Here is a 23,514-nt window from a genome sequence, read left to right as displayed (position 1 = left end):
AATAGAAAAGAGCAAATACGTGGAGCAAAGGAGGCCAGCTGGGGCTAAAAGTAGGTCAAAGGCCATAAGTACTATTCCAGTTCCATGTGTGTATTTGTGTATGCGTGCATCATCCCTGTCTGGTCAGTGTATGGAGGCTGGGGACTGGGTTACATTTTAGGGCAAAATAAAACCAGAGACAGACAAGGAGCAGACATCCTAACAAGAAGTTATGACAGATTACACTCGCCGAGCTTATCTTTTATGTATCTAAGTGGTTTTAAAAGAATGTTAAAGCCCCAGTGTGCAACTTATTCAGCTTTTTATTAGCAAAAATCAAATATTGCTTTCATAAATACGTATTTCACTGAAGTCGAATCACACCCGCATACAAATGAAAGCTTTCTCGTACCTTAGAATGAGTTGTTACAAGTCGTTACAAATACATAAGTTGGCGTAGTAGTGGTAGTGTGAGGAAGGACGGAGGCACCGATGTTGCATTCAGGTGCAGTCAGGCAGACGGCCGCCGGCAAACCAACCGGATGTCATTTTACTCCACGAGAGAAAGACGGTAAAACGTGGGTCAGGTAAACAATACGACATCACCATGACAACATATTGTCACACCTGTATTGTTTTGCCTCGTGCTGGCGGACCACTTGTTTACATAGAGGCTTGTTTATCCTGTTACATGCAGCGTTTGTTGTCTGTCTGACTTCTGCCCGATTTCACGTGAATGCAACATCAAGAATACGTTCAGATATGCAAATGCACCGCTAGATGGGGGGAATTCCTGCATACTATACCTTTAAAATGCAAAAATCACCTATTTCTTGCTTTGTATTTAAGGTGAGTGCAGCTGTGTGTAGCAGTATTACGCTGGGGGATAACGTCTATCTTCTCTAAATAAAAAGGATATCAGGAAACTACTGAAGGACATTACTGATTCTGTCTGGAGAGAGAGACGATTCAAGTTTATCATCTAAGGTCAAACAGTGACATACTTGCAGAGGACACACAGAGATAAAATGTAGACATGCGGATGGGTAAACAACTTCACTCTATCCAACCTTCACCAGTGACTTTTAACACTTGTTAAGACGGAAAGACTCACGGCAGGTGTTGTTATATGTCTGTGAAGAGCCCCAGGTCAGGGTCAATTTACTTCAGTATTCAGTCAATGTCAGGTTACAGTCACCAGCAGTAGACAGACACAACTGCACAAGATAGTGGCTACCAGAAAGTACAGATTAAACATACAGTCAGTTCCCTTTTGTAAACATCTACATTTAACTGTGAACTGACCTTGACAAAATTCCAATCAGTCCTAATTAAAAATCTTGCCTTTGTGTGGTGAGAATATACTGTATTGTGCGCGTATTTATGTTTTGTGAACGTCTGCGGAGCGCCTCGTGTCTTACAGATAAGGTCAGACAATTGGTGCAAGATAAGAAGTACTTAACAGTTGAATGTGTGTAAACGTTTGTCCGCAAGTGTGTGTGTGTGTCAGAGGCAACCCAGTGTCCTCGACCTAACTTTTATCAGGACTCTGGAGGCAGACACTGTTACTCATTAACAGCCATGAAAACACACACACACACACATACAGTCCTGCCTGGACTATTGGATTACACAGAAGTGAACCACTCTCTAAAATGTTTAGGTCTTTTAGTGCAAAAAATTCTTGAGAGGTGACGTCTCGCCGTGTAAAAGTGTATCTTTGACAAATCTACTGTACCTAAGAATAATATTGTTAACATAGCGCTAAACTCTATTAGCACTGCAGGGGGTCAAAAATTAACAACTATGCATGTAATTCATAAGTGTATATTACCTGCTATTAATGAAGTAGTCTGATATAGTAGACACACGCACTGCACCACCACCTGCTGTGGTGCCCTTTACTGATAAAGAGGTGAATATTTACAATGAACAAGTCTTTCCTATTGACATAACACAAGGAGATGTAAGAGAGAGAGGGAGATACTGATTTTATAGGCACCTTTGAGTCAACTTCCTGTCAATTAAACCACTGTAGATAAGCTTCAGTTAATTATGAAGGCACATCTGTTACAATCTGTTTGCTACTGCTTAGCACTGTTAGAGAAAATGTATCTTAAGTCTACTTTTAATTTGTTTCATCCACCAAGAAGAACAACACTGACAACAAACAACACGTGTGATTGGTTATTTAACATGTGCTAAAGTATTTGTTTTTTGTCCAAAGAAGGTATTATTATGATATCTTTTGTCTAAACTGGCATGTCAAACTGTATTTTGCACCTTCAATGTCTAGATATCTGTATTTTAAGACAAACTGTGGCTGATTTTTAAGCCTGACATCTGTTGTCTCTCTTGCAGACCACTTTAGGATTACAAAGAGTATCACAGTTTGAAAAAGGAGACAATACAAGAATTGGACTAGATTATTATAACTCAAACAAGCGGGGAAGAAATAAGGACTTAATGAGGACTCATTTCACATGAATAAAAACAGCAGCTAAGGACACGTTACACTCAGGCTGCTTGTGATTATCCAACTCCCTCCTTCTTCCTCCTGTATTTCCTCCTTTTCTCCCTCAAACGTCCACCTCCTCCTCCTCCACCTGTGTGTTTTCTGGTTCATCGGGTGGAGAGTTAGACATTCCAAGCATGCATATAACACAAAACACACACGCACACGCACACACACACACACACACACACACACACACACACACACACACACACACACACACACACATACACACACACACACACACACACACACAGTCGTCGTGCCCCCCTCCCACATTCCACACCAATCCTCAGCCGTGACTAAGTCCATTTGTTCAGCTCAGGTCACTGTCTCATCTTAACCTACTGTGTGTGTGCGTGTTGTGTGTGTGTGAGAGCGGGGATTAGGTGTGTGTGTGTGTCCGTGTGTGTGTGTCTGTGTGTGTGTGTGTGTGTGTGTCTGTGTGTGTGAGTAACTGCATGTACTGCTTAACCTATATATGTTTTTGTTGACTGGCATCCAAATGTCTCTCAAAGCCTTAAAGGAAAACAACAGCAAAATAAAGATTGAACCTGTGACCTCTCACCTTTAAAACGCATCCACTTTTCAGCTTAAAAGGGATCAAACCTGCACATCTGCATTATATATACATCAAAAGCAGTGCTGATGGCAGCGAAGGCTAGGTAGTGGTACTATGACATAATTAGGGCACAACTGAACAACATTTACTGCCCTGGTAAGATAGCTGAGGGCTTGTACTCATAAACCACACTTGACAACATGTAATAAATTGTAATAACATTTGTGAATGTGGATTTTACAACTTAAATATAAATATTTATCTGTTATGAAATCGTGTTATGGCTTTAATGGATCACAGAAATGTATGAAACGTGTATGAATGATGGCTTTAATCTTTTCCATGAGGACTTATACACACGCATACAAAATAAACTGCTCAGAGTCCTGCTCCCTATTCATCACTATAACAAGCAAAAAAAAATTCACTGGTTGAATCATTCCTTTCACAAACTAAATATCTGCGTGTGTCCCGGATGGTACAGTACATACAGTATTTCCCGTGATGCAGAGCAAGCCGGGACCGGAGCCCGAGAGGTGTTGATGGAAACACCAAACACACGCACATACATGGGCAATTCCTTAATACCGGCCTGAAATGAATCAGTCATCGTGTCACTTGTAGCTGTCAGTGTGGACTAATCTCTGTCTGTCTGCCTCCCACATGTTTTCTTCATCTCTCTTGTTCTTGTTTTCCTCTCATCATGCTGCATGTATGTGGGCGTGTGTGTCGTAATTACAGAGGGAAACTAGAAAAGAAGAGGAAAAAAAACACAGAACCTACTACGTTACAGTCGTCTTATACCTGTCTCTAACCCAACAGCACACTATAGGCTTTATGCAGAGCTCCTTTACTTCCTGTCTTACACTATTGGACAAACTGATTAATCCAGGTGTGTCTGACCGTTGTTGTGACTACTGAGTCAGAGTCAGACACACCTGGATTCATCAGTTTGTCCAATAATGTAAGACAGGATGTAAAGGAGCTTGTTTAAAGGGATAGTTCAACATTTTGGCAAATTGGCCCATTGACATAATCCCTATAGTCATAGCAGTAGGTTTGTTACCTTTATCTGCCGGTGCAAGCTATTTTTAGAACGGCAGAGCAGAGCCGTGAGCTGCTCAGAGCTACGCTACGGAGGCTAATGGGATTTCTTGGTTTCCCTCATCAAACTCATCAAATACACAATCCAACAACTCCACAACGCTCTGGTGGACAAGTTGTGACCTGCACATTCACCACGCTATGAGATAATAACACAACGTTACCAGACAGAGTTGTTTTAGAGGTAAATGCAGAGACTGCTTGATGAAAAACTGTCCCCGATGGGAACGCACATCAGCAGTTTTGCATGAATTTCCCTCTAAAACAACTCTGTCTGGTAACGTTCTGTTATTATCTCATAGCGTGGTGAATGTGCAGGTCACAACTTGTCCATGACAGCGTTTTGGAGTTGTTGGATTGTGTATTTGATGAGTTTGATGAGGAAAACCCCATTAGCCTCCGTGGCGTAGCTCTGAGCAGCTCACGGCTCTGCTCCGCTGTTCTAAAAATAGCTCGCACCGACAATTAAAGGTAACGAACCTACTGCTGTGACTATAGGGATTATGGCAATGGGCCAATTTGCCAAAATGTTGAACTATCCCTTTAAATTCAGGAAGTAGTGGAGCTCTGCATAAAGCCTATTTAAAATGTGACAGATAACAATTTGGGGAAACATTGACAGATCCTTTACTTTTTTGTATTTTTATTGTGAAAACAAAAGTAAGAGAAGTAACATAGAGTTGAAATAGTATCCGATTACAAAGCGAATGCCGTCCAGTCATACTCACGCAGGTGTTTTCAGTTGTTTTGATTAATTATCCCACTGTATAAGTGATGTGGTTGATGCCAAACATGCTCAGTGTGTATTCCTGAGGTGAGGTCTAATCGGGGATATCAAGTGAAAACACCTGTGCAGGTGAGCCATGGGCGTGTAGGGGCTTAAAGTATCTGGAGTCATGGTAATCATGCAGAACCAGCGCTTGAAGAGTGCTCTCTCCTCATATTAAAGGCTGCGACTAATGATTGGTTATATTCTGGTCGTGATTAAGAAACGCTAATACTTCAAAGTTATACATGACGACTACAAAACGTGTTACTTTCACATTCAATTGCCAGAGTAAACCAACCTCTTCTTTCGTTCACAACTAAAACTAACCACATGTAATCCAGTGTGGTAAAAACCTCCACTACACCACTGATCTGAGAGCTTTCCTTTCCCCCCTACCTACTCCATTTTCCACCATGTCCCACTGCCGCCCCTAAAGCTCCGCCAACATAACAGTTAAATCCCAGAAAGCAGCCCATAAGTACCTTTGTTAATTACATGTGGAAGAATAGGCCTCTTGTGTCCCGGTGTGATAATGGTGCCAGCACAACAGAGGGATTACCTCCGGATAATACGTACGCTGAGCTGACCAGTGTGATGAAGGGCCATGTAGTGGGAAATAATTAACACAGCTAACTGGTCTGCAGGCCTTTCAGCGAGACGTCAGCACTGCGCGGTTACTGGCAGGGGATTAACGTCCTGGGTTATTTCGCTGCAGCTGTAACCAATATCTGGTTTGTAATTGTTTTTTTAATTTTTTACAGATCTGGTCAATGTTTTGCCTGTTACTTTGGGAAAAATGCAAGAAATGCCAGTCATGCCATTCTCTGGTGTTTTTCAAATTATTAACAATAATCAACACGGGATGCACTGTCTACTTTGGCTGCATGTAAGGTCCTGAAATACTTGCACCACACTGTGCGGTACACACTGTCTCGGTTTCGGGGATATGATGAACTGGTCATTTATGGCAGATGTCAATGAGCAGAGGTTCAAACTCATTGTAGACTTTTGCCTCAAAGTGCTTTAGAGCATTCAACACTCTGTCCTCGGACCGTTCATTCGGATGAGTAAGTACTTACAAAACAAACCCTTTAAAGGGCAAAGAAGGAAGAAACCTCGGAAAGAGCAACACAGGAGGGATCCTTCTTCCCAGGATGGACAGACCTGCGATAGATGTTGGATGTGCCACAAAAAATTAATTATTAAGGCAACTTAACTTATTTCAGAACTAGGTTGACCAGATTTAAGGCCAAATTCGCTTTCTGCACAGTCCAGTTCCCAAGATTTAAAGCCACTAGCTTCAGCTACGTTAGATTTGAATCAAAACATACAACTTTTAATCAAAATTAACTGCTTTTATTGAAATATTTACCAAGTTGAAGGCCAAAGCACACACTGTGTCCGCTCAGCACTTCAAGTGAAATTCACTTTGTGTAAATCTAAATCCACAGATTACAAAGACACATTAAAAGGCGTCAGTGTTTTCAGAGGACGATATTGTAATAAGGTTGAACATTTTTGTACTCATTTTGATCAGAAAAGTCAATATTCAGTAAATACCAGATGATAAAAAATGCATTTCTCCATCCACACCAGTGTGTATGTCCACACCAGTGTTCCCATCTTGCTGAACCCACCCCCACGTCTCTCACACTCATCTCACATTCCCGCTGCCGTATGGATTCCACATTGACAGCTGGCACTGGGAAAAAAGACGAGCGGGTTTGTGTCTCCTCATGTGTGGTGGTTTTCAACTTTGTGCCATGTTTTAGTTTCAGTGTTTTTTAGTCTTCTTCACACAAGATATGCCACAACAAGGAAAACCAGCCAAAAAAAACAAAACAGTTAAACGCCCACTATGGTCATCTGCAAATAAAGTCCCTTTGGAAGAGGACTTTAGTGCATTTCCTGCTTTAGTAGAAAAAAACAAAGTATGGAAAAACAGAAAAGACACAGATCTCTGAATACCTTGTGAGTGCTGTAATTGTGAATAAAATAATGCAACATTACATTTGCTAATCTTTTACATAATGCTACATAATACATATGATATGTAGCCTACTCGTGAGATAATGTCAAGCATGTATTTGTCTTGTTTTGTGCCTTGTGTAAGTTTAAACTGGGATAAATAAGAGCTCAACACTACAAGCACAATGTCATAGGTAAAAGCTGCAGCAACAGCTTTGAAAAAGTATTTCCTAAAGCTGTCTGCCTTAACATCCTGCCCCTGATCAGCCCCAGCTTCCTGGGGTTGAAGGTCATCTGAACGTGTAATAAACAACCAACAAGACGAGTCTGCGGCTCACTGTCCATAACATGTCAATCACACTGGTGGTATTTTGGGGGTTTAACCCTTCTCTTGTGTTCAGGTCACCAGTGACCCGTTTTCAGGTTTTAAATGCATAAAAGTACCACATAGATTTGTTTATAGCATCAAGGCTTTTTGACTTTGTCAGGAACCTCTATTTAAACAAAATAAAACCAAAAAACTTTAACGATAAGAACAATTATGAGAGTTCAAACTGAAATCATAAGTGCAAAACCAACCTTTTCATGGATAAGGAAGCCTATTGTAACAATGTAACCAAGAGATGAGAAACAAATGGGATGATAAATAATTGCTTTACTGTGTTTTACAGCTGATTTGAGACTCGGGTCAAAACTGACCCTAACACCATAGACGGCAGTAGAAAGCTGACAAGAGGAAGGTTACATTGAAGCCAAGGGGCATACTGACAAAAAAGGCCCAGAGGCCCACACCAAAAAATATTAAAACCAAGATTTTCATGGATAAGGAAGCCTAACAATGTAACCAAGAGAAGAAAAACAGATTAGATGAAAGTTTTTAGTGTATTTTACAGCTGATTTAAAACACGGGTCAAAACTGACCCGAACACCATAGATGGCAGTAGAAAGCTGACACAAGACGAAGGTTAAGGTATAGTCCTCCTGGCTATGGCAGTCAATAACACACACATACGAAAACACACAACTGCCCTGAGTGCTGCTGCATCACCCCCACCTCCCCCACCCTCCCCCTCCCTACAAACCCAATCTGACAGGCTGAAGCCCAAAGAAAACAAGGGTCTGTGTCTCCTGTCCCAGCGATCACCTTTCAACATCTCATTTGTAACGCCATCAGGAATAACAGCTGGAGACTGTGTGTGTGTGTGTGTGTGTGTGTGTGTGTATGTAGGTGGGGGTTAAAAATGGGTTGGGAAGGGTAGAAGAGAGAGAAACCATGCAGCAGGGACAAAAAAAGTGGCAGAGGAATTAAAATGTCAGAGAGCGAGATAGAGGCTGACAAAGAGAACAGACAGATCAGACAGAGGGTGAGATCTAGAGGCAGTGGAGAACAATTAGATGACTGACACTCACACAGACCTCCCTGTAGACAGTTTTACTATTTAGTTCCACCTTTAAAAAGAACAGAGAATAAGGGAAAATACCATCCAGCTTAAGGGATTTGCGTTTTTTTATGACAACTTTAAAGGTAACCCTAAAAAATGTGAGCGACGTTTAATTGGAAACACCATTTAAAAAAAAAAGATGTGTAATAATTAGCGTATGGTAGGCTACTACAGTGTTAGGAGTATGCACAAGAGTCTCACATGGATGCTGGTGGAGGAGAGACTGGCTTATAGTCTTACAATGTTTTTGAGAAAGACTTATACCTCACATAAACCTGTTTTTTGGTTTTTACAACTTCATAGTTATGGTACTAGACAGACCTCAGGAAACAACTTCACCTTGCCTTTACCTAGAACCAATGCACTCAAAAGGTCAGTTATGTATAGAGCTGTCAGTCTCCCCCCACACTTGATTACAACCACGGGAATGTCGAGTTTTAAACTGAGAGAAGCTGTGTTTCGTCATAATATTGTGTTGCAGTAGACTACTATTAAATTCAATCATGTTAATACATCTGCGTTGAACAACTTGGTATTAATGCTTCAGGTTATCTCATGTATATTCTTCTATAATCATGTAACTATTGTATAATCATGTAAAAACTATATCATTCCTTTTGATCATGTTATCTCATTTACATTGCACTATTTAATATGCATTTCTATAATCATGTTGATATATTCAGGATAAATGATTTTATGTAATTCTTTGTATAAACGCCGTATTGTTGGAATAATTGTTTGATTTAATGTGGACCCCAGGAGGAATCTTTATGAAGACTAATGGGGATCCAAAGAATACAATAAACAATAAACAATAAAACTGTTTCTGACATATAAATAAAGTTATTGAACTGAGACAGGATGACAGACAGAGAGCAGATAAAGGTGAAAGCAGAGTGTGTGTGTGTGTGTGTGCGTTGTCCTGTGGGGTTCCTGGTGTGTTATTGCAGTCTCCTCTGGTGCTGGCATGTGCTTTCTCTGACCCTACCTTTCACACACACACACAAACACACACACAAACATGGGCGTGCACAAACCCACGCACACACAACTGTCCCTGAGCCCTCCCTGATCCACTCGCTGCCCTTTGACCTGCAGTGCTGTAGCGCTGACCAAACATACCCCAACCCCACTGAGACCACAATACAGCTCTGTGGCGCCACGACCCACACAATACACTGCACTGTGTATAAGAGACATGGAAGCTGGGAAAGAAAGAGGAAGAGAAAGAACATATTGAAAAAAAAACAAAAAAACTTCTCAATTACCTGTGACAACTAACAATACAACTGCAATACCAGATGTATAGCCTACAACACGAAAGAAAAACATATTTTCTGTGCCACAAAATGTCAAGAAAGCACAAGAGACAGCATACACAGTCATGTTTTTGTGTGCTAATGTGAAAGGGCACTAGACATTGGGGTAGAAGAAAATTTGACAATGACGAATAACAAATAATTACACGGCTTTAAAGAGGAATTTCAGCTGTTTCTACTCTATTCCCGTCATACCTTTCTATACTCAAAAGCCTTAAGTATACCCCTGTAATTATGAGATCATGCACTCACTCACTGTCTCTGTACTTTGTCTACATATGAACTGTACATAATGCACATGTGCTATATGAATATATGATATGCATGAATGACACAACACAACAACATTGTTGCAATTTACATAAGTGGTACAATCATAAAAACATGGAGTCAGTCTGAAACAAGGAGTTGGACCAGGCTGATAGAGAACATGTGATGCTGTCAGACAGGGGGACTTGATGATTTTTCCTACAACCTCTAGGAGAGGGAGAAAACTTTATATTATGGGGATTAAAATCTCCTATCTTAAAGGGATAGTTCAACATTCTAATCCCTATAGTCACAGCAGTAGGTTCGTTACCTTTATTTGTCGGTGCAAGCTATTTTTAGAACGGTGGAGCAGAGCTGCGAGCTGCTCAGAGCTACGCTACGGAGGCTCATGGGATTTCTTAGTTTCCCTCATTAAACTCATCAAATACACAATCCAACAACTCCAAAACGCTCTGGTGAACAAGTTGTGACCTGCACATTCACCACACTATGAGATAATAACACAGCGTTACAAGACAGAGTTGTTTTAGAGGTAAATTCATGCAAAACCGCTGATGAACGTTGCCTTCATGGACAGTTCTTCAGCAAGCAGTCTCTGTGTGGTGAATGTGCAGGTCACAACTTGTCCACCAGAGTGTTTTGGAGTTGTTGGATTGTGTATTTGATGAGTTTGATGAGGGAAACTAAGAAATCCCATCAGCCTCCGTAGCGTAGCTCTGAGCAGCTCACGGCTCTGCTCCGCCGTTCTAAAAATAGCTTACACCGACAATTAAAGGTAACAAACCTACTGCTATGACTATAGGGATTATGGCAATGGGCCAATTTGACAAAATGTCGACCTATCCCTTTAATCCTCACAATTTCTCTCCAAAAAGCCTTCTCCTGCTATCTTATCTCCCTCTGTTTCTTTTTGCGGCCCCCTCCTCCCCACAATCACACATCGTGTCTTCACATCACTGCAAGACACCATCGACCCCCGCAGAGAGCGTCCAGACAACCCCATTACTGCCCCCACCATTAGCAATGTCAAAGCAAACATTGACTTTATCTAAATGCGGGCTAATAGCCTTTAACATTAACAGGCCCTGTAAAACAACAGAGGCTGCAAAAGTGGGGTGTGGGAGGGAGCCGGTCCTTAAGGTCACCACTCAGTTTCCTGCAAATGGGCTCATGTCGGTACTGGTTAAATCTTACAAGGCACAAAATACAGACAATGATTATGTCACGTTAGGTTTAAATTATTCTTAACATAACAAAATATCAGCTGAATAACCACAAGTCTCACAGTAGACTGTACAGACTCAACATTAGTGATGCATACATTCAATCGCTACAAATTAAACCTTAGTTAATAGGGGAAAGAAATTGTCTAAATAGGAAAGAGGTTTGCATTTGGTCTTTTTAACCAGCAGGACAACATTTGGCCCTGACATTAGGATTTAACAAGAGGAACTGAAAGAGTCATTCATGCTCTTTGAAGCTCCCCTTTGTCTGCTAATCACCACGTAATCAGCTATACACACAGAGACTGAGAGTTGCTATCACCACCAGAAATTGAAGATTAACACTCTTTAGGGGTGTCATCTTTCTTAATTTTGCAATGAGAGTGAATTTTTTTCTTGGGTCATCTTCACTGTCTTCAATTTAACATCAGAATAAACTTAAACTAAACAATATTATGAATGTTAACATGTAGCTTTGTATTTAGTGAAGTTACTTTTCTGTAGGAAATGTAAAAAATGATAAAGATCCACCTGGAAGCCAGATGCCCAACTCCACCACCATGAGGCCATATACCGCTTATCAGCATGTCAAATGGTATTTACGATAGTGAGCTGTGACTTAGGACGCACTGCATGCTTAAACAACAGGAGCGATGTGTGGAGGAGATTTATTGATGTGAATCTATGAGTGTGTCTGTTTACAATGAGGCATCTGTTTGAAGCATCTGTCTGTGGTATGCAGTTGTTTACTCTATGAGGAATCAAGATGCTCTCCTTCTTCTCCTCCATCTCTTTCTCTGTTCTTCACATGCAGAGACCACTACCAGTCCAACCAGACATGTGTGTGATTGCTGCTGCTATCAGCATCGTAAACTGACATCCCTCTGGGACACTGTGTGGTTAACAATACACAACAGTATCATCAAAACTCAAATTGACACGATGCCTTAAAATGTATTTACTTTTTTTATTAAAAGAGGAACTATGCAAGTCCGGTTGCTTTTCTGCTGTTTTGCTAACCCTCCTCCCGGCCATGTGCATTTGTTTACAACAAAGCCAGCAAGAAATCAATCAATAGAGTGGTAGATAAATAACGTTATATATCATATAATATGTACGTATATACGACATGTACATTTGTGTAGTTTAATCTGTCATGAACAAGAGGCCGCAATCTTGCAAAGTTGATTTTCAGCCAAGAGACGCAATAAGTGACACGCACGTGGAAGGCAGAGAGCCTCCATTCACCCTCGTAACAAGTTAAGTCATTTATTAAACCATCACAATTACTCCAAAGCTGTTTAATTAAGGTGAAAATGTAGCATAGTTTAGCTAAAAATCCTGCATAGTTCCTCTTTAAGACTATTTGCTACTTTCACCAAATCCAGTTATCTCCATACGGATGTCTTCAAAATATTTGGCACGTCCAACAAAAAGACTAAAAACACAGGACTAAATTATATCAAATAGAGAAAAGCAACAAAATTCTTACACAATTAAACTAAACCAGAACATGTTGGTTAGGCTACAATGTAAATTTCTCAACAAGTGGTGCACGTGAATAAAAATAAATGCCCCCTATGCCTCATGTATGTCTGCAGAAACCTTACAACCAAGTCAAGTCAAGTAAAACCACATCCAACAGATACTGAAATGTAAAGTCTAGACTTGGAACTATTGGTTGAACTGACAGAAAATCAATCTGAAACAATTAGTTTAAGGAATCATTTAAGTCCCATGGGTCCAGCTTCTCTTCTGCTAGTTTTACCTGTTTACTTAGAAAGTAAACTGATAATTTTAGGACTTTGTACTGGTGGTGGTGGGATAAAGCAGGTACAGTATATGAAAACACCATCTTGGATTCTGGGAGTTTGTGACAGAAATTTACAGAAATTTTACAAACCAAATGAAAAATCATTGTATCAGCATAATCCTCAGTACACAGGCCAAAATAATGGTTCATAGCAGCTCTACTTTGATCCATCTGTTTGCTAGTTTCAGGCTCTGATGTTTATTCATTGCCCTCTTTACCAGACCACAGTTCTCCCCTACAGTACATATCATGGTTAGTATTAGGATGCTAATTACATTCCTCCCTAATGAGTGTGTGGGACAGGGGGTTTGTTAAGTTATTGTGGGCTGTGTGTGTGTGTGTCTGAGTGTGTGTGCTTACAAGTGTTAAGTCATATTTATGGGTAGTTGTATACATTTCCAGCATCTGTGCAAGTGGTTGTTTACGCTCCACGCTGTCTTTCTGTTTGTCTGCTGCCTCCTCCTCCATGTGCATCTCTGTTTTGGCAGCTTCAATGCAACGAAGATGCATTTTTAATGCTTGCGGCCCTTTACACTGAACACCACAACAAATGAACCCTCTCATCTCTGTGTCTGCTCCTCTCCCTTCCTGCATGCGGATAATGGGTGGTCTGTGGAGCACAATCACCCGGAAAACATTAAACTGTTTAGACAGTTCAGTGCATCAGGAAACCATGTACACAACCCACACTCATCATCTCATTTCTGGTTATGTTTTTTCTTCTCTCAATCTTCTTCCAATGATAGTGGGGTAGACATGAAAGATGTGACCATGCTGTAGGTCCCTCCTACACACAGCATCACAGATATAAGACAATAAACCCCCCCCAAAAAAACATTTCTGCTGCTGCAGTAACTTTAATAATCCAGTATCCTCTCTGCCCTGCAAGTTTCACAGCTGTCTCATGTAAATATCATCTGACATGCTGATAACCATCTGACATACACGTGGCATTTCACATAACATGCACAATTAACATATAGGGGGTGGGAGTTTATAAGTTTTACTTCTTCTCACTCCTTTTCGAATATGTATTCTATATTTCATGTTTAAATGTTTTGTCATATTCTCTTTTTTTTTTTTCTTTTTTTTCATATTCGAAATAAACACTTCAATCAAATCAAATCAAATGTATTTGTGTGCAGACTAGAGGCATGCACAATCACAGCCATTCACACAAAAACCAATAAACAAATGGTCGATCTGTTCAGTGCCTTACAACTGTCTAATTTTGTTTTTGATCCACTGTTCCTCATCCCCCACCTGACTCTTGTCTTGGCATCCTCTCTGATGAAGTCTGTCAAAATGCAACATCTGCTCGGCTAAAATGACTTTCCCTGCGACTCCCCTGTTTAATGCCAGTGAAAAAAAAAACAGTGCAGAAGGAAGCTGTTACTGCTGCATTCAGATGGGATGTGACCAAATTTTGATACTCATTATTATAATAGTTGGAAAATGCGCTTTGCAGCTGCAGTGGAAACATTTCAAAGTAATATTACATCATCTACATATGTCAAAGAGTAAAAAAGTCCACCAACACACAATGGAACGGACACACGAACGCAGCATCCAGCAGCAATAGCGGTTGTGGTTTAATACTTCAGCAGCATCTTGCTAAATACACTGATTCAATTTCCTGTTGGAATTTAGATGAAAAGATCAATACCACCCTCATAGCTGACAATTTAATATGAAGCTATGGCCAGACAGGGTTAGAGTTAGCTTTTTAGCATTTAGAGTGGAAACAAGGAAACACATCTCCTGGTTGCAGCTTCGTATTTAAGAATTTGAATGACGTTCTCATCTACCTTTCAAAAAGAAGGCAAATAAACGTACTAAATGCTTATTGAAACTACTGCCAGTAAAGTATGTTCAAGTGGAGGAGAATGAAATTCTACACAGTTGAACCTCACCCGGCCCAGAGCAGCAGGTAGCCCAGAATGCACTGGCCAACTACAGGTCTTTGACCCCGGCGTCCCGAGCTCACTGCTGTTCAACCAATAGGGGAGAATGCTAATCTCTCAGCTGCTCAGTCTCATGCTCAACAACAACACACAAGCACGCGCACACAGCCGAGACGCCAGTGCAGTGCGGTTGTGTTGTGTAAGCCTCTGGAGTGCACTTTATATGACATCTGCTGTAATACATGCATGGATGTTGCATCTTTGTGTCTGTATCTTTGTGTCTTTCTTTCTTTCTTTCTTTCTTTCTGTCTCTTCTGCTATCCATTTTACTCTCTTCTGCAAATGTATCTCTCTCTGTCCTCTTTCACTCCCTCCATCTCCTTGTTTTTTTTTTGTTTTTTTTTCTTCATCTCTCTGCAATGCAGCCGTCCAGCCACTCAAAACGTCCCTGCTTCCAATCACAAATCAGCTCTCACAGTGGAAAACAGACTTCAATGCCATGTGATGCTCAAGTCCAAGGACACCCAGAGAAAAATAACTTTTTTTTTACTTCCAGTAACAATCCTTTAAAACTGCCTGGCTTTTCTTTGTGTCTATTAATCCATGTGCTGTGCTGCTGCCATTTCACTGGAACAAGCCATGCTGCAGTATACGGTCATTTCAGAGCACTTCTGAAAGGAGCGTTGGCCATTATTTCCTGGATTTATACAATAGCTGCCTTACATTTACTGTATAGCTGAATGCTGCACGGAAAAGGGACTGCCCAGGCTGACCTTGTCACAAAGAAGTTCATGTTTCAATTCTTAATGCCCTGGCTCATCTCATGATAACTTTTTATTGTTCATTGTTAATGCCATTGCCTTGAGCAACATCTCAGTTATCACCAAGAAGTCCTTCACCAAGATGTTTCCTTGTGTCATTTCTTGGAACGCAGCGAAGAAGGCAACAAATCAGTCAGTGAGAGGACGTTTCTTTCTTCACAATCATTTTTTATGAAATCTCTCCTGAAATTGCTTAATATAATTTTAGACTGGAAATTGTTATAATGAGTCCGTCTATTCAATTATCTTAGGTTTTCCCTTTTCTGTGCAGTTGCAGTCGGCCCACACCCTGCTGAGGGACAGTTATCCGGCCTGTCCCACCTTCCTTGAGGCACATTCTGAGGATCTTTACTGTAAAGCCTTTTAGTTGGGCTCTTTTTTCTGTCTTTCTGGCATTTAGGAAGGAGATTAGGCTACTGTAGATTTGTTGTTCACTGTAGATCACTGTAGTTCCACCAGTACACATCCAATTTGTGTCATTTTGTGCAACTTCTCAAGATGCTTGCACAGGGCAAAGCGGTGAGAAACCTGCAACAGTTTGATGAAAGTTGTTGAGGATGTTATCTCTGTCTGAGGAGACAATCTCAGTGGAAATCTGGCAACAACATGCTTACAAGCCAGCTGGACCATTGCTGTCAAAAGTAAGGTTTTTGTTTTGGGTTTGGTTTTTTTTTGCTTGGTCTTGGCACCTGAGATTGCTCTGACTTGGATTATTTGATGTGAAAAAAGCTGGTGTTGGAAAAAATGCAAAAAAAAAGAAATTGCATGTGAATGTTGCTGAATTGGTTTGAGTCTGTAAGTTCCTGGTTTATAAAAAATCTGTTGAAAATTACACTTTCTGGTGTTCTCATGATCCATTTTTCAGATAACTCCTCTGTTCAATATTATACTGTAACCAAAGAATGCTACAGATGAGATACAGACAGGGAACAGATGACAGGCCGCGTTACTCAAAACCACAAGTTCACAATTACATGGTATGAACCTCAGACAAGACCACCTAAACCAAGCGTCCCTCTCTCAACACACACACACTCACACACACACACTGTACTGTGGAGAGGCCCTTCAGCTGCCTCTTCACAGTCTATATTAAACATGCAATACCAAAACTAATGCAAAAAAATAACAAATATCTGATTGCCTTGTCACTGTAAATGCGTCCTTCCTTGCTATTACTGCTCTATATTACTTACTGCAGGCAAATGTAGAAAGAAACATTAGCACTTACTGTAAGTGTCTAATAGGGACATAATGGTTTTTTGTTTCCTCTGTCCTCATCACGCTCTCCTGCCCTTTCTCTCACACCGCTTTCTTTAATATGTTTCCTTTCCTTCTTCATTTTCCCTTTTCTTCCTCACTCCCTCTCCTTACCTCCTTTTCCCTACTTAACCTCTTTCTCTTATCATCCATTATGACACCAGACTTCTACAGTCTTTCTATCTTTCTCCTCTATTCTCCCTTCCTTCCTTCCTTCCTCACCCCCACCTTCTGTCTCGCTGTGCTGCCTGCCCCTGGTCCCATTGACAGACTGCAGGCGGTGAAGGGGGAGGAAATGCTGTGGCATTGCACAGCAAACATCCCTAATAGGCTAATCTAATCTCATCTCTTTGCGGTCTATGACCCTGTGTTTACTTTCAGCCCCGTGTCTGCACGCTGGCTTGGCCGTGCCTCGCTGAATGCAGCTTTGTTCCCACTGAAAACTCATCATCGGTGTGATCTTGGGAATGGGCGCCAGCTCTGTGACCGTCTGCCCATAATGCCTGCAGGCTGGAGATCATTCTCATCTATGTGCAGCTTCTGTAGCCGTTGTTGTTGTTTGATTTGATGTTGACAAGTCGAGTGCTGAGGGTACAAACTGCTGACCCTGGGTGTTCAAATTATATCTTGGACTTGGAATACAACATTTTATTCTACAACAAACACAGTAGCATATTTGAAACCGCACTCTGAGTATGAAGCGCCCAAGGCACCTGACTATAATAATAATAATAATAATAAGTCAGTCAAAGTTCACTCAATGTCTCAAGGGCAAAAACATTCATTATGTGAAGTTCACCCAAGGACAAGTGTCTGCAGATACTCCGTAATCAGAGCAAATGTGTGACTTCAACATGAGCCAAATGCAAAATAGCAAAGAGGCACTAAGTTTTTCAGAGCACACAATCAAAGTGATTCCAGAGAAAAAGTGCTAGAAAAGACAAAAAAAAAAAAAAAGAGTAAGAGAAAGATGGGGGAATGTCCCGCAATTACTATTGTCCTTCCATCAGGATTTTTGCTTTAATGACACTGCTGTCTCTTCAGTCATAGTCACAGCAATCAAACCAGACTGTTTCATAACCACAGTATTTTCCAAAAAAGAGATTGTGGTTGGAACAGAAATGTGACAGCAACATAAGAAGAAGAATACAACAACAGAAGATTTCACTATAATAAATGACTCCATGTCAAACGGAGACTTCTCAGTTTGTCAGCTGCAGTGATTTACTTTATCTGCGCTGCACCGCGTACTGACAGTACTGATTACTGCAACACGCCAACTCTACTGAAATAAGTGCTGCCGTTACTCACCTCTGGCAGCAGTGGACACCAGCAACATCTCCAGAAACACGCAGACCCAGAGAAGCTTCATTTTGGCTTCGTTTTCAGGGGGAGGGAAGCTCGGCCTCTTCGGTCTGAAGGGTACTAAAAGAGGAAAAAGAAAACATTAAGTTGTTTAATGAAGGATAGCAGGTGAGATATTTGTACTGAGTAATATGCTCTCATTATTATGAATGTTTACTTTAATCTTGTAGATCATATCTTTGTCATTTATCAACAGGGCTGTACTGTGTGTGCACCATCACAGGGTAATTTATTCCCAAAACCCACAAACCACATTCATTAAATCACCATCTGATGTTTTTTCTTGATTAATCGCTGCTAAAGTAGCTGCTGCTGCAATTACAACATAATTCACCACCAACTGGCTGATAGCAGGTTGAATTTTAGGGAAAAAAAGTGTGATATTTTATAACATACGTGCATCTCATGTTAATCTATATTGATTGACCCCCCCCACCTCCAAACAAAACACAAACACCTCCAAAAAGTGTACTGTTCTCTTGTATTAGGTCTATTGTGTCTGCTAAGTGTCCTCTTGATCTACAGAAATCCATGGGAGTCAGAGCAAAGTATCACCGCGTGGACACACCACTATAAATCTGTTCAGACCCTACTGAACAGCAGCAGAGACTTTCTTCTGAGTCGAACCATTTTCCTTACAGATTTATTCAGTCCACCTGTCCGTAAGTCTCCCCTTACAGTGGTTTTAATCTTTCCGACACATAAATTCTCCCTTGAACCTTATGAGATCTTATTTCAGTACTTCACATGCTATATCTTTGATCAGGATCCCGTCAACCTCAGCGTCTTGGTTCACCAGAAACTGCTACACACTTTACAATACAGGATAATTGATTTGTGGCAATTGAGTGGAGATATTTAATCTACATGAGACAGCTTTAGTCACAATTAAACAGTAGTTTATTGATTTTCTTAGGATAACAGATCATAGATAGACCTTAAATTCATAGATCCCATTATTAGATTTCAAATAAAAGTAGTTGAAAATAACTGGATATTAAAACATTTCTTTAAAGTGATGTAATGCCTGTAACTTCTGAGTGCTTGCATTTGTATAATCTAACTTTACAGTGTAATGTGCTTTAGCAAATCACTTGTTTAAAAGTTATATAGCCTACATTTATCAGTTTACTTGAATGAAATGACCATGAAGTCTGGTCCTATTCAACCAGTAAAGCACAATAGTAGCTCCTTAACACACCATGTCGCTCTGGGTTTGTATGTGGTCTATGGTTGTGACTCCTTCATAAATATATAAGTTAAGTGTTATATAATATAATACAGCAACAGTTATGCCTTGATTAACAGCGTCTGCAGATCAAATAAGTCAGGTTTATAGAAATATGACAATGTTGAGTCAATTTAAAACTTCAATACGTTTTTGTAAAAATAAAATTCAACAGCATAAAGGTAAACGGTGACAGAGATGGATAGATGTTCACCACAAAGACTGTATGAAGTGCAGCATACACATTAAAACTTTTACACCTTTTTTGTTAGATTATGTGATTATTATAGTAACTTTGCCTGATGAATAAAGATCCGACTTACTGTAAAACTCCCAGCAGTGATGTTATGTCCTCAGTGAGTCACCTGCACGGTTACCATGCCGCTGTCCCGCAGTAAATGACTTATTCACCTCCTTTCCAGTGGTTTTAATGATTTCGATAACTTAATCCGTGATTGAAACCGATAATAATTTACACACGTGAACAGACGCCTCTGTCAGCGAAACGCCAAACTGTGGTAAATAAGTAACTTTGGCAAAGTAGGTGCGCAAAGTTGGTTGTAACTTACCGAGCGATAAATGTGAGAATAAGTGAAAAAAAATAAAGATATATGAACTAAGGTCAAACACGTGAACACTCTGAATGCAGGGCTGTAGTATTTCTGAATGACAGTCCGCGTGTAAAGCGCTCGAGGGAGAGCAGCCACAGGAGCGAGGAAAGACAGAGAAGAGGGAAACAAAAAAAACTTTTTCTACATTTCTCCTCAGACTGTTAAAATGAAAACCTCAACTCTATATCCACACATTCGCCTCCAGCAGCGGTTCAGCGTCCAAACTTCAGCCGCAGGCGAGAAAACAAACTTGCGTCGACGGAACTGTCCCAGCGCCGAACTTTCGGCCAATCAGAGGCCAGGCCAATCAGAGAGCGGACCAATCAGAGGGCGGGAACGTGCTAGACAAATTTGGAGCGGTCACAGTGGTGAGGAGGGGGACATTAACCCAAATTCACTTAAATCATTAAACAGGAGGAACAGAAATTAAACATTTAATGGGTTTCACTGTCCTCCAAGGCACTTTGAGAGGAGATACACGAGACTGGTGGGTATTTCAATTTCTATTAATAACTTGATGATAATGATGATGATAATAATAATAATCATAATAATAATGATGCTGCTGCTGCTGCTGATGATGATGATAAAAAATAGTAATAATAATGTATCAGTAGTGAATGAGCAGATTGTCTGTAGTATTTTCTCATTTGTGCATGAAGCCTCATTCATGTACAGTCGTTTTTCTCCAAGTAGCCAGTGTTATGAACCAACTCTGCCACCTTATGGTACTAAAAGGTTAGTACACCAATATCCCTCATCAGTAAATTTGGTTCTTGGAAATGTCCTGCTGCACTGGCAGGTATCCAGAGAATCTCTCAACTAAAAAAATAAAAAATAAATAAAAACTACCACGACAATGTCTTCTTGTTTCACAACACACATTCTGACATGTCAGAAAACAAACTACTAGACGATGACAGGTGTGAGGTGTTACTCATAACATTAACAGTGACTATATGACAGTGAGTTAACATACACACAGTGGTGGACAGTAACCGAGTAAATGTATTTGAGTACTGTACTTAAGTACATCCTGAGGATTTGTACTTTACTTGAGTATTAGATTTCTTTGGTACTTATATTACTCTTACTTGAATACATTTCCAAGACAAATATTTTTACTTTTACTCAAGTTAATCTCTAGAAGAGCTGAAAAGTACCCGTTACTTTCAGGTCTGCTCTTTTTTTTTCTAAAATACTATTGAACACAAGCTGTGTTTGTCAAAGAAGGAAACCCTAACCCCTAAAAGCAGCACATCAGTGCAGCTGGTTTCAAAGAGTTAATTCTCAGAAACAAGAGTTAAAAGGTCCTTAAATTCATTTAGAAATAATTGTAGTAATTCATTGATGTGAAAAATAAGAAATTTACTCTTACTCGTACTTAAAGTAGATTTAAAAGCATATACTTTTGGATACTTAAGTACCTTTAGAAGCAAGTACTTTTTTACTCTTACTCGAGTAACATGTCGACTGAGCTACTTTTACTTGTAACGGAGTAAATTTTGACCAGTAGTATTTGTACTCTTACTCAAGTACTGGGGTCGAGTACTCTGTCCATCTCTGCTAAAAATAAATAAAAACTACCATGACAATGTCTTCTTGTTTCACAACACACATTCTGACATGTCAGAAAACAAACTACTAGACGATGACAGGTGTGAGGTGTTACTCAACATTAACAGTGACTATATGACAGTGAGTTAACATACAATACAAAGACACTTTCATCATCGGCAGCAGTATCATTCATGACAGCTTAACTCTGCTCAGTCACAATCTTGGTACCTGGGCATTCTTACATCTTAAATCATATTTCCATCACTATCATCACTATTGCTTATGGATACCAGCAGTATTCGGTGTAGATAAGGAACTAAGATAAAGCGCTCTATTCTTTTCTACATGGTAGGGCTGCAGTGCCACCTCCTGGTCATGAGAGGAACAGCAAACCGCCGCCACCATCCTGCTCCTGCAGCACTGGTGTCTCACTGGTATAAAGATGTTCTAATCAATATTTTTCCATTGACTTAAATCATGATTCAGTGTCTCTGTGTCTAACATTAAAGTAACGTCTAATACTCGTGAGCTAACAGTGACATGACATCTCACCCACTCTGTGACTCTGATTGATCAGAGGTGTTTTACAGCTGCTTCCATGATTCAGCTTTATGTTTTTCTAGTCTGGATAATAAACACTGTGGTGCATGTTTACTCAACTGTGTGTGTATGTATGCACAGATTTTTTTTTAAAAACAAAAAAAACTCACTTGCCTCAGTTCAATGTATATATTATTTTATGGGAAGACAGGGAGACATAAAAGCTATTGTTTCATTCATATAATTTGTGTGTGAATATGTGTGTACAACTGTTATGTGACTCCGGCTGCGACCAGCACTTTTTAAACCCAAGCTAAATTTTCTCTTTGAGGACAATAAAGTTAATCAAATCTCAATCTTGATTTATCCCTAGAGCACCCAACAGTTGAATTAAACAAAAAAAATAAAACTAACTAAAAACATATTGTAATATTTACTGTAGATTTATTATTGGGTGAAATTAAACCAGCTTGACACAGGGAAAAAGTACTTAAAATTGAAAAATACGAAAAGTTAATTGTTAATTTTTTTATGACCTGCCTTTTTTTCTGTATACCACATCTCAATAATCATAACTAAAATGGCCTAGTAGTAGAGTAGTGATCAAAGAGTAGTCCAAATTGTTGTGTGCTGTTTTAGGTATGTGATGTTTTCAACTTTGTAAAACCATGTTAAAAAAAACGAAATTCTTTGATGGCCAAGGTTTTGAACATAAAAAAAATTGGATGCTTCAACAGTGGACAAAAGACTTTCATTTCACTATGTGTTTAGACTCCAGGAAATCTCTGATTTGTCTGAATTGGACTGAGGCACCTTTTAGGACATCTTGAACTTTGTATCAGTTAAACAGTCATTTAATACAACCATCTCACACTGATGATTTGGCTTAAATGTGAAATACAGCAGAGTATTGTCTATGGCTGTGTTCCAGTTCTATGGCTTTAACCACTGTGTTTTATTTCAGCGTCAAGAGAAGGCAGACCAGACTCTCCAGAGCTTCAGAGTGTCTGAGCAGCTGGGAAAAAGGCTATCTGCAGATTTCTAAAGTGTAAATCTGAGACTCTTGAAGACCTTTTAATGCAACCTGGAAATAAATGAGCGAGTCCAATTCAAAAACCAAAGAAAAGAAACAAGACAAAAAAAAATGTGAGAAATTACAGCTTCAAAAAGGTCACTGAGTGGACAGCAGTGAAAGATGTGGTGTAATTGTACGCTTTTACGTCTGTCTGTTAAACATGAAGCTACAGCCAGCAGATTG

General features: G+C 40.0%; 1 protein-coding gene across 2 annotated transcripts in view; it reads right to left on the bottom strand.

The window, feature by feature from the left end:
- The window catches only part of fgfrl1a (fibroblast growth factor receptor like 1a), a 95,589-nt gene extending 75,532 nt beyond the window's left edge, over positions 1-20,057 (bottom strand). Inside the window, exons 1-2 of one of the 2 annotated variants that reach the window (XM_085789014.1) lie at positions 19,869-20,057; positions 18,264-18,377 (exon numbers count right to left, since the gene is read on the bottom strand). In XM_085789014.1, the coding sequence (XP_085645140.1) occupies positions 18,264-18,324 (61 nt within the window). In that variant the 5' untranslated portion in view covers positions 18,325-18,377; positions 19,869-20,057. Of the gene's footprint in view, positions 1-18,263; positions 18,378-19,864 lie in introns of both variants that reach the window. The other variant, XM_085789013.1, reaches the window with a different exon arrangement.
- Between the last annotated feature and the right edge of the window lie 3,457 nt (positions 20,058-23,514).

The sequence above is a fragment of the Trachurus japonicus genome, chromosome 10 (assembly GCF_045865225.1).
Source record: "Trachurus japonicus isolate A0001 chromosome 10, Traja_1.0".
NCBI lineage: Eukaryota > Metazoa > Chordata > Actinopteri > Carangiformes > Carangidae > Trachurus > Trachurus japonicus.
Note: the sequence above shows the minus strand (reverse complement) of the source record. Positions and strands in the feature narration are given on the sequence as shown.